The sequence below is a fragment of the Pieris rapae genome, chromosome 3 (assembly GCF_905147795.1).
Source record: "Pieris rapae chromosome 3, ilPieRapa1.1, whole genome shotgun sequence".
In the NCBI taxonomy this organism is placed as follows: Eukaryota; Metazoa; Arthropoda; class Insecta; order Lepidoptera; family Pieridae; genus Pieris; species Pieris rapae.
The window spans coordinates 4,813,721-4,827,881 of record NC_059511.1 but is presented as its reverse complement, the minus strand read 5'-3'; the positions used below and the strand labels follow the sequence as shown (position 1 = coordinate 4,827,881).

Below are 14,161 nucleotides of genomic sequence, written 5' to 3'. Positions count from 1 at the left end.
TTTCGACAGTGGGAGAGCGAGAAGTTTGAATGTTTAGACGAAGAAACTTTTATATTTTCTTTTGATAATCGTACATTTGAGACGAGACTCCATCTAAATGGGCCTTTAAAGTCTACTTGCTAAAATCTAGGTACACAATGTCAATATTATTTTTAATTGCCATTACTAAGAGTCAACAAAAATAGGATTTTCAAAGGACGTCTTCTACAACCTGTTTTTGCCATCTACAACCATATATTTAACGTCTGTAAAATTAAAATTCCGTATTTTTTTACGTGCATATATATTATTTATTCTAAAGTTTCCATATATAAATAAAACACCATTTTGATGAAACATTTACTTTCATACAATACATAAGAAGATTTTCAAAGTCAATAATATCTTACTTGTTAGTGCATTATCCCTTGAAATCCCATAAGCAATTAAACATTGGTTAAACGATCCAGAAAATGATAAATCATTGAACAACTTCTTAAACACTTATCAAGTCATATGGCAAAAATGTTAGTTTTACAAAATGCGAAATAAAAAACAGCATTATATAAGCATATTTAATCCCTCTATGAAAAGTGCACATGGATACAAATTGATAATGATATCAAAATACTAAACTACATGTAACTACGCCATATTAGTTTTCTATAACAGTCTGAGATAAGGCTATTGCGCGAGTACTATTTGTTAAGCTATTGACCCAAACTCTGCTATCTATGAAGAAAAAAAAATTGTTACTGTAAAAGTAAGTATTGTGACAAGGTTTTAAGACAATCTCTTAAAATGTTAGTTTTACAAAATGCGAAAAAAAAATGTTTTTTTTTTCGCTAATCGTTGACTGAGTTTGTACATTTGTACAATTACTTCAGTCGAACGAAATGTGGCAAAAAATAATACAAAATAGCAAAGCTTGGCTCCATATTACCTAGAGATGGCGCAAAATATTTGTTTTCAGGACATTAACTATATATTTAAAACACAAATGAATATTTTGGGTTAAATGAATAAAATCCAGTAATCTTAGCGCTTTGTGACTTGCTGCCATGAATCGGGGTCGCGAGCTGAAAAATAACATATTTTATTAATTTTCAAATTTTAAAAACTTCAACAAAAATATATGACCAAAGATAAATGACCTTTTAAGACCATAAATTAAATATAAAATTTTCAATACAGAGCAAATGTAAATAAAGATCTATAGACTACTTCTACATCATTAGACACAATTGAATTTATGGTCGATAGCAACCAAAAATTAATCAATAAATTCATGTGTGTATTTATTTATTTTAATAATATATTTAAACTCACGTTTCTCTTCCCGACGTGGCGGTGGACGGGAGTCACGCTCTTCACGACGCGGTCCGTCCCGATCCATACGTTTTGGAGCATCACTGGGAAAATAATATTCACACTTAAATATATATATATATATAAATAGTAACTGAGATATTATTTTTGTTAGAAGAGTGCCATTCAACTAATTATTTTTTTATAAACAAGAGAGTTTAACTGTATCACAACAAAAGCCAAATAAAGACAAGTTATTTACCAAAAGCGTCTGAATTGCCACATTATTTGTCAAAAGCCACGATTAAATATTTAACTTGAATCAACGGAAAAAATAAAACGCCATATCCATTTCTTACCGGTCGTCCCTCCTTGGCATATCCCTGTCATCGCGTCTGGGCGGGAAGCGGTCACGGTCATCGCGACGAGGTCCATCGCGGTCACGGAATCCATCACGGTCACGCGGCGCGTCACGTTGACGGTCGTCACGGGCGGGTTCTTTAGATCGCCATGTCGACGAGCGCTCCTGAATAAATTTATTTAATTAGATTCATACAAATTATGTTTGTTTCAGATACGGCTAAAGATAATTTACGCAGTAGATATAGTGTTTGTTAATTTTATATTTATTCAAATGATTTTCTTAGCTCTACATTCGAATTTGCCTAACATTAAACCATTCACAAAATTAGTAATGCACCAAGCATTAATAGCAATTTAAACACAAATGTAATTTTAGAACTGGAATCAAATTGCCCTATGATCAAAGAATATATTATATATGACAAAAAATATTTTTGGGAATATGGTAATTTATTTGTCCTAAGTTTAAAAAGCAAATCGAAAAAAAAAATTTCATTCATTTAAAAAAATAATCAACCAAAGAATATTAAATAAGCCCATTTAAAAAAAAATTATAACATCCCGAATGTTTATACTTATTAATTTTAAAAAATTATCGATTATTAAATAATTAAAAATAATAATCGAATAATTTAACTCACAGAAGTGGCCGGTGGAGGTTCCGCGGGTCCACGACGCCAGCTGTTTCCGTCCGATGTGGGGGGACCGCTTGAACGACCCGTGTAACGAGGCCTAAAAATTAAAAAAGTTATTTTTAATACCTTTAACATCGTGTGATCGACGCCTAAACTATATCCATATCCATAAATTTTAAAAACAATTACCGATTATCTAATTAAAGTTCATATTTATATATTATATACAATTTTATACGCACTAGTACATCAAGGTTTTAAAAGTTGTACAACCTATTTTAGATTAGAAACAGAACATTGGTAAAACTTGGCTAAGAAACATATCATTTAAATTATGACTGAACATGATGACGTCAGTAGTATACCTGTCCCTATCTGGTTCGCGGTTGACGGACCTCCATGCTCCTTCATCCCTAGGTCTTTCGTCACGAGGCCTGTCATCTCGTGGTCTTTCTTCTCGCGGTCTCTCTTCGCGTGATCTTTCTTCCCTTGCACCGCGGTCATCACGGGCTCTATCGTCACGGCGGCTGTTGAATAGAAATTTGTTAATAAGGCTAATCTCGAAATATTTTCATATCTAGACCAGAACTCCAATCAGAATAATAATGGTAAGACTAATGGATGCAGATTTAAATAATATATGTACTTTAGAACCCTGTTAAAATATAAAGATATATTTCTAGTAAAAATGAGAAACCTATTTCTTTATGAAATTTCTTGGTCGTTCATTTTTCTAATTAATTATTAGTAAAAGTATATTATGAGCAACCACAAATCTAAGAAATCAAATATTATACAGTTTTAGTAACTAAACGCTTGCCCCCCAACTTTACAATAGTTTTGTTAAGTATAAACGCATACGTTAATAAGATGTATCAATAATTATTTTTAACAATAATTGTTCGAGTTTCCGTTCAACTTGGAACTTCAATAAAGAGTTCTGTTGTTTTCCATACATCTATTGGTACAACTACTTTGAAATCTTAAAAAATCATTTGCAAATGGTGATTATTGTTAAGTCTATTACAGTTTAACTAAAAAATGTTATCCAGGTCTCGCCAAATGTGTAAAAAACCCTGTAAAATGTACCTGTCATCTCTCGGCGGGCGATCGTCTCTTCCCGTGGAGCGGTCTCCTCCACGAGGCTCGGGAGATCGGGCCGGACCCTCGCGGGGACGAGCTGCAAAAAATAAAGATTATTATTGTCTTGAATATTAAATATGCGTAAATTCATTGCATTGTCTCGAAATTCTCTTTATGTATAGCTGATTTGGATTATGTGACAAATAGTACTACAATTTAAGAAAATCACTGTATCAGAGCGTTTAATTGAATAGTTACTAATCGCGACCTCTTATAATAATATAGCCTTTAAATTCCGAAACTCAGTCACTTTATAAATTAGAAATTTAATATATTTTCACTCCAGTATATTCGGAGTTCGGTGTGTCTCTTGGCAAAGGCCCCCTCTAACCCTTTCCACTGTTGTCTATCTTTTGCGACACTTCCTTCCTTATCTTTCGCGACCACTTGCCATAATGAAATCGTTTCAATCGATTCCTTCGTTAATATTGTCTGTTACTACTACAACACTACAAGAGATGGGAGTATAATAAAAATACCAAGACAGTTTGGTATCATCCTCCATCGCGCACACATTCTAATATTTTGTGAAGATTCACAAAATATTGCTAATTCAAGTTCAGTTATGAACCTGAACGTATTTTCCTTTTTTTTTTTTAAAAACCACATCACCGGCAAAATCCTATCACATTGCAAAAATGAATTGAAACACGTATCTCATGCACAATGTTGTAAAACAGATTTTAATTAACAAGTCTTATCCCGTTGTATAAAATATATAAAAATACATTTCTTCACTTACAGGGTCTCCAAGGCTCCTTCTTTTCAACTGAAGCTTCGCCAGGCTTATTCCGTCTCCAGGTGGACTGAGTGGTCGTCTTCTGCTCCTCCAACTTGCGAGTGATCTCTTCCTCTTTGGCGCGAGCCTTCGCTTGTACGCGGGCAAGCATTTCCGCGTGTTCACTGTTAAAGAAATATAATACTAATAATTAGTTATCCAATACATAAAGTCACTGCATTAACTTTCAGATATTTTTCTTTTTTAAATAATTTATGTATTGGAATGTAAATCTTTTACCGTTCCTCCTTTTCTTTCCTCTCCTTAAGCGCGGCGAGTTCCTCTTGTTTCTTCCTCTCCTTCTCTTCTCGTTCGCGGCGTTCCTCTTCTTCCTTCTGTCTAAGGGCCTCTTCCAAAGCTGCTTCCTCTAAACGCTTCTTTTCCGCTAACCACTGTAAGATATTTGAGATTTAATTGGGAGTTCTATCAATAAGAGACTTCACGCTACTTAACATAATCATCATTACAATCATAATTATTTATTACTGTATAAACAGTGTTATACAGTATATAAGGCTTTCTCTATCCATGTACAGTGTATATGACATAAGTCGTTATCATTATAAGTAAAAATTATATAAATCATGACATAAAACCAATGGCGCCCAAACTCTTACTTTCGGCAGATTAGTGTGAGTTGGAGTAGTAAACGTCTATACTCCTTCCTTTGTGACTATCGCATGATTTTTGGTTCTTAGAAGTACAGATTTCCTTACGATTTTACCACGCATTGCTATCCATGTTGTTTATATATTTTCTTTTAACTAACAATGCCTATGTTTAAAACATATCAAATAGCTTTTTTAATTATCTTAAAAACTGGTGAAGTTAAAATCTTAAGGTAAGATATGGGCACAGTCGAACTATCATTTTCATACAAAGGTCGATCCACATACACCAATCCGACCTACCATGGATAGCTTGTACCGACAGATGAATATTACAATCCATCGATTGGTCATTTGCACACTTTAATCAATATTTGGATTACAAAATCTCAGATGGTAAATAATGGATTGAGGTTATTGGATTTGGGCGCAGGTCAACTCTCTTTCAACTTTAGTACAAGACTTAAAAGAAAAAAGTACCTCCTGTCTCCTCGCCTCAATACGTTGCTTGCGTCTCTTCTCAAGACGGACTTCCCTCTGCGAGGCAAGTTGAGCTTGGAACTGAGCGAGGCGATTGGTGTACGCGGCCCCACGCTCGCTGCGTAGACGCGACATGAACTCATCTCTGTTCGCGTGCATACGGCTCATACGCGTTTGGGTGGCGACGTCGCGTGCACGAGCCTCTGTTTTTAATAAATAATAATGGTGATGTGTTTATTATATATATATAATTAACCTACCTAAAAAACTTTTTATTAAGTATAATACATTTTTTAAATTACTTTAATAAAGTAATTAGTGTGAATTAAAAAGTGAATAAATGATTTTTGATTTGATTTGAGTATATTACAAATATCTGCCAATATTACTTATTTAACCTTTAGAACTAGAGCAGGGAAGTGGGTAGGACGAGTATATATGGAGAAAGTAGTATATTATGAAATAAATAATGATGTAATATATCTATGGTACTCACCAATAAGTTGTTCAATGCGTTCCTTCTCTTGCTGTTCCCAGAAGGCTTTGTCTTGTACCTGTTTATCTTCTAAGCTCTTTTGTAGCAACGGGATCTCTTCCAGGCGTTTAGCACGCTCGAAGTAATCGACCTACATATATATTGTCTGATTAATGACGACATAATAAGATTGACGATAGCTTTGGTTTGAATAACATTTAAAATTCAAATAATAAATTATTAAAATAAATATTATATTATTGTTATTATGTTTTCACAATAAATGCAACACCAAGCTTTGCGAATCTAGAAGATTGTTTTGTCATAAATTTTACCTTCTTCTCTTGCGACTTGAGTCTGGCCTGCAGCTCTCGTCGCTCCTTCATCAGCTCTTCAGCCTCACGCTGAGCGATTGCCTCTGCGTCCATCTTTTTAAGATCCTATATCAAAGAATTGTGACATTAGCCTTCTATTCAAAAAGTAAATCACTATATTTATCAATCAAGCTGGCTAATCATGGTTAAAAATCAGTTTATGACCCGTGGTTTCTTCTATCTCAAAATAATATATAATTCTGCATGCATTATTTTAATGCCAAAGTAATATTATTATACAAAAGAAAATTGAAGAAGCTCTCAAACGAAAATTTCTTATATTGAATATAATGATATTTATTATATGAATATATAGAATTTAACTAAAGTCAAAAAAAAAATTCAGACATGTAGTTCTCGTGAACAAAAGAGTCTTAGAGAATATCACTTACCTCCTCATCCAGCTTCTGCAGGACCTTCTTGCCGTGCATGGTCTGCGAGATGTGGGCGATACGTTCACGCAAGTGTCTCTCTCGCATAGCGGCCAATTCCGACGCATGGCGTTTACGTTCACGCTCTTCGCGTTCCTGTTCCAGACGCTTGGCCTCAGCTGCTGCAGCTGCGCGAAGTTGCTCTTCTTGCCGACTGGAGTAGGTTCAAAATTAAAAAAATTAGAGCTGTCACGGGACGCCTGGCAGATGTGAAACATCGACATTATTTTGTAAAAGTAATATGCAGAAAAGAACAGATTGTGATAGGAACTAAATATGTCATAATGATAAAATAAAATGTTATGATTTTTTTCCAAATAACGATGACTATTTGTTGAATAAACATTATTTTCATAAATATTTTTAATGTGAAATTTACTACTGCATTTAGACTGTATATCATTTAGCGTCGCGACGAGTCGCCACGGCATGCGTCGCCACGCCAGAAATCGGTTTTACGTGCGCCTATAAATGTTTCACATCAATACTTATTTGGTTGTTTAGTTGAATTATCGTTTAAATTACATCAGAGTATTACTAATACAGTATTTAGATCATAAGTTTGACACCAATTCTAAATAGCGTAACTTACCTATTATTATGACATTTAATTAATGTTTGTATTCTATGACATTATATAAATTTTATAAAAAGTTGTCCTATTAAGAATTTATGAAATAATTATTTATTTAATATGTATATATATATATAATAATTTATTTATGAAATAATTTATATTATATTATTTATTATGTTTTTCAATACAAAAAAATGAGGAATTGACATTTATTAATTGACTTAATTTCCTTGATAATTATTGGTTATGGTGCATAAAAACCCAGTTATGATAGTTAACTATTAAGACTGTGGCCACTTTCAAAATTATAATATCCGGATGAACTTTCATAATTACTTTTATAGTAAGACTGAAACGAATTGACACCAATAAATGTTCTGTGAACAGACATACCGCAACTCTTCCTCTTCGCGAACAGTATTCAACCGCTCTATATACTCCTTGCGTTCCTCAATGATCTTGTGGCGTTGTAACACACGGTGATGTTCCGCGTGTTTGTTCTCATGATAGTGTTGCACCATTGCAAGGCGGGCTCGCTCTCTTTCTGCGCGACGACGTTGAGGGTACAACACTTGTACTGCGCGAGTTAGAACTTCAGCTGCGCGTACTAGTTGTTCACGAACCTAAGAAATTGTATATTATATGTGTTTGTTTGTATATAGACCAGGTATGGGCAACCATTGATATATTGAGGGCCAAACGTTAGCGTGCAAATACGTTCGCGGGCCGCGTTTAAAAGTACTTGTGCATTTTAATGATATTTATAGCGAAAGATATTGCACAGTAATATTTTTAATTGGGTTTTTCAAAGATGTCTCGGGGGCCGGTTGTTGCCCATATATGCTATAGACTTATTGAGTTGTATGTAAAATTAAGATTGTCGCAATTTTACAGAAGAAATATTGAATTGTTCAATGATTTAAAAAAAAATTGTTCTAGATATATTAATCTCATATCTTTGGGTGTCAAATTATTTATACAGTTAAAACCTCGACGACATCTTTTAGATCATACCAACCGGTACGTCAATATTACCATACTGACCAAAATCAAAGGTCGCGGTTGAATTCTATTGTATTAGGTACTTAATTACAACGTCATCGGCTGTTACGACTATCGATTTTAACGACCAAATATGAGTAGTCCCTTTAATGCCGTTATAACAGATTTCGGCTGTATGTTCAATGCTAACCTGCTCAGCGGGTGTCGCCTGTAAGATGGCGCCGCCGCAGGCTTCGTCTGCAGATAAGCACCATTCATTACCACCGGCTTCTACGCCGAAGTGTACGCACCTTAAAACAGTTTTTATAGTTAGTTGTTGGCCGAACTGTGAGCCAATCAAAGCCGTATGTGACTGACTTAAGCTCAGGCTTTATCACGTCACCCTTTCCATACAAATTTGTTACACGTTAGTCAGTCACGCCTGTCGCATAGTGATTTTAAAAACAAGGTTCTAAAGGAAATTCAATTTTTTAAAGAACCATTTTTCTATTTCAACACAATTAATTATATAAATAAATAGATTATTTTATTATATAAATACTAGCTGCTTCCGCAAACTTCGTTTCTCCTTAATGCCTAGCCTACCTTTTTAGTACATGCCAACATGGAACATTTTGCTATGCTAACCCCTTTTTTTTTATTTTTTGGTTGATTTTTTACACCTTAACCGAAAACCCTAATATATTACGGAACCCCTTTTTTGGTTCAAAATTTAATATAGCCTATATTACTCGTGGATAATGTAGCTTTCGAATGGTGAAAGAATTTTTAAAATCGGTCCAGTATTTTATGAGCCTATTCATTACAAACAAACAAAGTTTTCCTCTTTTTAATATTAGTGTAGATAAGATTTTTGAATCTGTTTCATGATCCTTTTTAAATCTTATAGGCAAGTGGTGATCAGCCTCCAGTGCCTGACACACGTCGTCGACTTTTTGTGTCTAAGACATGTCGGTTTCCTCACGATGTTTTCCTTCACCGTTCGAGCAAATGTTAAATGCGCACATAGAAAGAAAGTCCATTGGTGCACAGCCGGGGTCGAACCTACGACCTCAGGAATGAGAGTCGCACGCTGAAGCCACTAGGCCAACACTGCTCTAGTAATTATATAACTTTCAATATATTCCTAAATTTAAACTAAAACATGTAGATATTTAGTATTAGTACAGATAACCTAAATTAACAAAATTTATGCTAATGATAAAGATAAGATTTATTTACTCTTCTCACATATGGCTACATATATAGGAAGTTCTGGCCGCTAAGAAATAGTTAAGGCTAAGATTCTTACTTGTTAGCATGGTCAACACGTATCTGCATATCATTATGCCGGACACAGTCTACCAGCAGTCGCTCTATATGGAAGAGATTGTCAGTTCCAGCAAGTTCAAGGAGGCGGGAGAACTGTATACAATCGTAGCACTGTGCCAATTGGCGAATGAGACGCACTAAGGCCACGTCAGTTACGGCCACCGTATATTGGGCTAATGGAGAATCTGTAAGGAATATTAAAGTTATATTAAGCAGCACATGGTAATTGGTATAATCAGTGGCTTAGCTACCTTGGGTACCATTGCGGAAGTTGGTAGTGTTACCCCATCGAGAGTAAAATTTTATATGATAAAGGACATGGATCATTTATTAAAAGATCGCGAGTAAGGGACGGGGAATATCCAACGATAGCATCAGGCTCTTTTGCGTGAATTTAGAGCTGAGCTAGTGCTAGTACAGGAATCCCCGAAAAATTAATTTTTATACTATACATTTTTTTTAATTGTACATTGTTCTTACAGTTGACAGACAGGGTGTCACCCCAAAAAAGGTAAAACCCGATGCTACTACTACGCCACTGGGTATAATAAGTTTTTACTAAAGTATTTTCCGCGACTAGCAAACGGGCGAAGACAAATTGAAATTGTCTTTACAAAGGTACTAATACTTACTAGGATCTTCTTGCAGCGCCTTCACGACCCCATGTACATTATTGCAGATGGTGAGAGGGTTGAATTCCACTTCCAGCCACGAGTAGAGCTGCTGCAGCTGCGGCGACGCCAGCGACACCACGTTTAGACGGACCACGTCTGGTTAAAATTATATTTAATTTAAACTTTTATTACTCACATACATCATTATATCCCAATAAACGTGGTAAATAATAATATTTTTTATGTTAAGAGAAATATAACAATTTATTTGCTAAAAAAAAACCAATTGTACACCTCTTTTGGTTTCTATGAAATTCATTTAAAATAACGTATGCAAAAAATGTGCAGGTATTTCTAACACAAACAGTGTAGTGCACACTGCCTGTCGCGTCACACCCAATATTATGTACCTCTGAGGCCTACCACTTCACAACTATTGACTAGTAGGAAATGGGATTTATTTCAGAGGCCTAAAAAATGTATATTTAAATACAATTTACATTGATATGTTAATATTGCAGCCCATTATTTTGTTTATGATGGACTAATTTGTCCTTCTATTAGAGATCCATGACTACATTCATAATTTACCATTAAAAAAAAAAATAAAGCTTGCCTATTACATGTTTATATATTATGTATTTTTAATGAAAATTTAGAGTGTTCTAATTAATGTAAATGTTTTGTGAGATTATTGGTTAACAATAGGAATAAAAAAATACCTTTCAGCAAGCTAACTCTAGTCGGTGGCTGAGCCAAACCAAGCAGTACAGCCAAACGCTGCGCCTTCTCAACAGGGCTTTTGTCCGTTTCAACAAATCTATCAAACTCTGGATGTAGAGATGGTAGTGGCACCGACAATACCGCCACTAATACTCGGCAAGCCATTCTGAAAAATATTGCCAAATTAAAAAAAAAATTCCCAAATGATAATGAGTTGTTTATATATTTTTTTGGTCATTCTTATATCTAAGGCATTTATTTAAACATATATTGTTAGATAAATAGATGTAAAAAATTATCGACTTCCTAATTCTTAGACTTTAATGGTATCTGGTAATATTAGAAAAGTATAATCATTTTATACACAACTGTATTAAAACATTAAATTAATTATTTATTATGTTATAATTATTTGTTCAGGAATTAAATAACACAGACAATGCATTTTACACTGCCTGTCGCGTCATACCCAATATTATCTACCTCTGAGGCCTACCACTTCACAACTATTTAATAGTCAGAAATGGGATTTATTTCAGAGGCCAATAAAAAAAATATATACTTCATTTATTGACCGTAAGAACTAGTCAAAAGACACTTACTTTTGCAACTCCTCCTGGGTTATGTTCTTCTTCATCTCCCTTGACAGTTGAAAGAGTTTCAATAGTGCTGCTGCATGGAAAAGGCAGTGTCCAGCCTTCCAGAAGACTAGAGCTAGCTTGCCATAGTAGTTAGCCATCGTCTTAGCTACAGGTGTCTTCTTTGACATGTTCATCAAGTTGTGGATATCTTCTATCGCTTTGTAGGCTTCCTAAATTTTTAATAATATTGGGAAATCAGATTGAATTGAAGCAGGTTTGCTCAATTTTATACTTTATAGTGATATTTTGTTTAGCTTATAAAATTTTCTTCATTATTAATGTCTTCCACTTATGTTTTCTTAAAAATTATTTTAAAAGGCTACAAACCTGCCACAACTCCATCTGGATTGCACTGTCTAGTTGGAACAGACGGGTCTCCAGATTCAATTGCTGGGTTTCTGGCTTAGAAATGCTGACATTGCCAGTTTGCACCTGTAAACAAACCATTTTGAAATAAATAAACACTATAACAACATTTCTAATAAGATCATTCAAAAAGAAAGCATAATAAAATATATTTTAATGATTGATCTGTACAGGCATAAATTAACACAATCAGTACATTGACCACTGTTTGTCGCGTCATACCCTATTTATTTCCCTCTGAGGCCTACCACTTCTCAACTATTTATAAGTCAGAAATGGGATTTATTTCAGAGGCTTTTCAAAAAGAAAATTGACTTAAAGTAGTGTTAAATCTTACATTGGGTTTGCAGATATCCTCCAGGTGCTTACGTAACTTATCACAAAGTTTTCTAAATTCTGTTTTCCGAGAGTATTTTAGGCAGAACTGAAATGCCATGCGAGCAATGTCATGGTATAGAGTCTCGACATGTGCATTGGTACGGAGGAGTTCAAGGCACTGGCAATATGACTCCCATAAAAATTTCACCTGCAAAAGAAATAATGATGTTCACAACTAACACACATCAAATTACCTAACACTTTGTAAGAAAAGTAGGTAATTTAGCTTGACTGGTGGTCAACACAAGTTGTCAATAAATCAATATCTATCTATAAATCAATCAATGATAAACCAATAAAGTAATAAATAATAATTGACATATTTTGTGCAGGTAGATGTTAACACCAACAATGAAATGTATGGTGTTTGTTTTATCAAACCAACTTCATTATCTACCTCTGAGGCCTACCACTTCACAACTATGGAAGAAAGAAATGGGATTTATTTCAGAGGCTTTTTCAATTTACCCAATTAAATTAAAATAAAACAAATTAATAAATCATAAATATTACAGATTGAAGTTTGTAGTTCTACTAACCCATGGAGTAAGTATAGTTCTATCGGAACGATCCTGGGCATCTTCTCCTGAAACAGCACTAAGTAGTATACTTTCAGGTGTAGCCAGATTGTCAAGATCATCAGTATCAATAACAGCTTGAGTTGACTGCTCCCGTGCAGCTTCTGTTCTTTCCTCTGCCATACGTAAATAGCCTCTGTAGAATAGGATGCATTTACACATGAATAGTGAATAAAATTATCTTCTTATTACACTACTTTCTGGTACCCATGGTTGTGAAAATAAATGTCATAGTGTTTAGTAATTGTACAAAGTGAGGGCAACAGCCAAACAGACTGAGTACTGGCATCTGAGGGAGGAAAAAGTGTAAGTGTAGTGTGCAATTCGTCATATCATATTGCTTGGCTGCTCATATACTCTAAACACTTCAATATTAGGGCACTTGTATATTGAGGTACCACTTTACCAATATGTATATTTAGTCATTGTTATTCATTGTTGCTGAATAACTGATAGTTACCTTATCACTTGCTCCAAAGATCCAACATTCACAGATTGAAACATATTACGATACTGGAAAAGACCTTCCTTAGCTATATGTGACTTGCGAAGATCTACACATAGTTCTAGATATTTGAACATGATCGGCTCTAACACCGATTCTGACCAATTGTAGGCCCATTTCTTGTTCCTAAACACCTCTTGTAAGGTGTCTAGAGCCCTGGCGGGTTTATCCAGGTCCATAAACTCTGGAATTAAACAACGGCTTGATGTAACCTAAACGGCAATTTGGTTATATTTGGGAGACGACAAATCAAAACAATATATGTCAATATCAATTTTCCTTATGAAATTAGCAGTGGCACAAAAATTTAAAATAAGGATCAGGAGTGAAAATAAAGTTATACATTACGAAACAGAGGTCATTTAATATTCATGCAACGTGGTAAGATAACAAAAATCTACATACCATTCGCCCGTTTAAGGGCATTCTCTGGTCTTTGACCATATCTCGCCATTATGTATTTCTACTAATCACTTCATTAACAGGATAAGTACATCAAAATCTGTACTTTAGGGAATAATAAAAATTATTCCTTACACCACCGGCCTGTCACTATGAAGCAGACCAAAATGGCCGAATGGCGAATACGACGTGGTGTTTTTTGTGCTACCAACTCGAAAAAATATTTTACCCTAAAGCCGCCAAATTGAAAAATAAATACAATAATTATACTTTTCGTAACTAAATAAATCTTATTAATAAATGTCTTAAGACACCAAAATGATCTGATTAAAATATTTTTAAGAATTGAATAAACAATGCTTTAAACGTTAAAATTCAGTGACATGAAAGAAACAAAGGTACTAGGGATGGCGATCTGAGATCGATTAATCGAAGAATCGATTTTTCGAGCAGAAAATATCGATTTTTTAAATCGATATGAAGTACTGTG

At 34.4% G+C, this 14,161-nt stretch overlaps 1 protein-coding gene across 1 annotated transcript; it reads right to left on the bottom strand.

Annotated features, from left to right (window-relative positions):
- Positions 1-325: 325 nt before the first annotated feature.
- On the bottom strand, positions 326-13,857 carry LOC110993320 (eukaryotic translation initiation factor 3 subunit A). The gene is made up of 23 exons (XM_022259530.2): positions 13,675-13,857; positions 13,225-13,453; positions 12,726-12,900; positions 12,146-12,334; positions 11,770-11,874; positions 11,404-11,612; positions 10,801-10,967; positions 10,097-10,234; positions 9,445-9,649; positions 8,344-8,443; positions 7,545-7,774; positions 6,536-6,728; positions 6,105-6,209; positions 5,791-5,920; positions 5,295-5,497; positions 4,447-4,598; positions 4,171-4,331; positions 3,375-3,465; positions 2,651-2,812; positions 2,292-2,382; positions 1,647-1,813; positions 1,309-1,391; positions 326-1,058 (listed from the first exon to the last, which is right to left on the bottom strand). Exons 1-23 carry the CDS (start codon positions 13,721-13,723, stop codon positions 1,018-1,020), a joined length of 3,375 nt encoding a protein of 1,124 aa, XP_022115222.2. The 5' UTR covers positions 13,724-13,857; the 3' UTR covers positions 326-1,017.
- Positions 13,858-14,161: the final 304 nt, after the last annotated feature.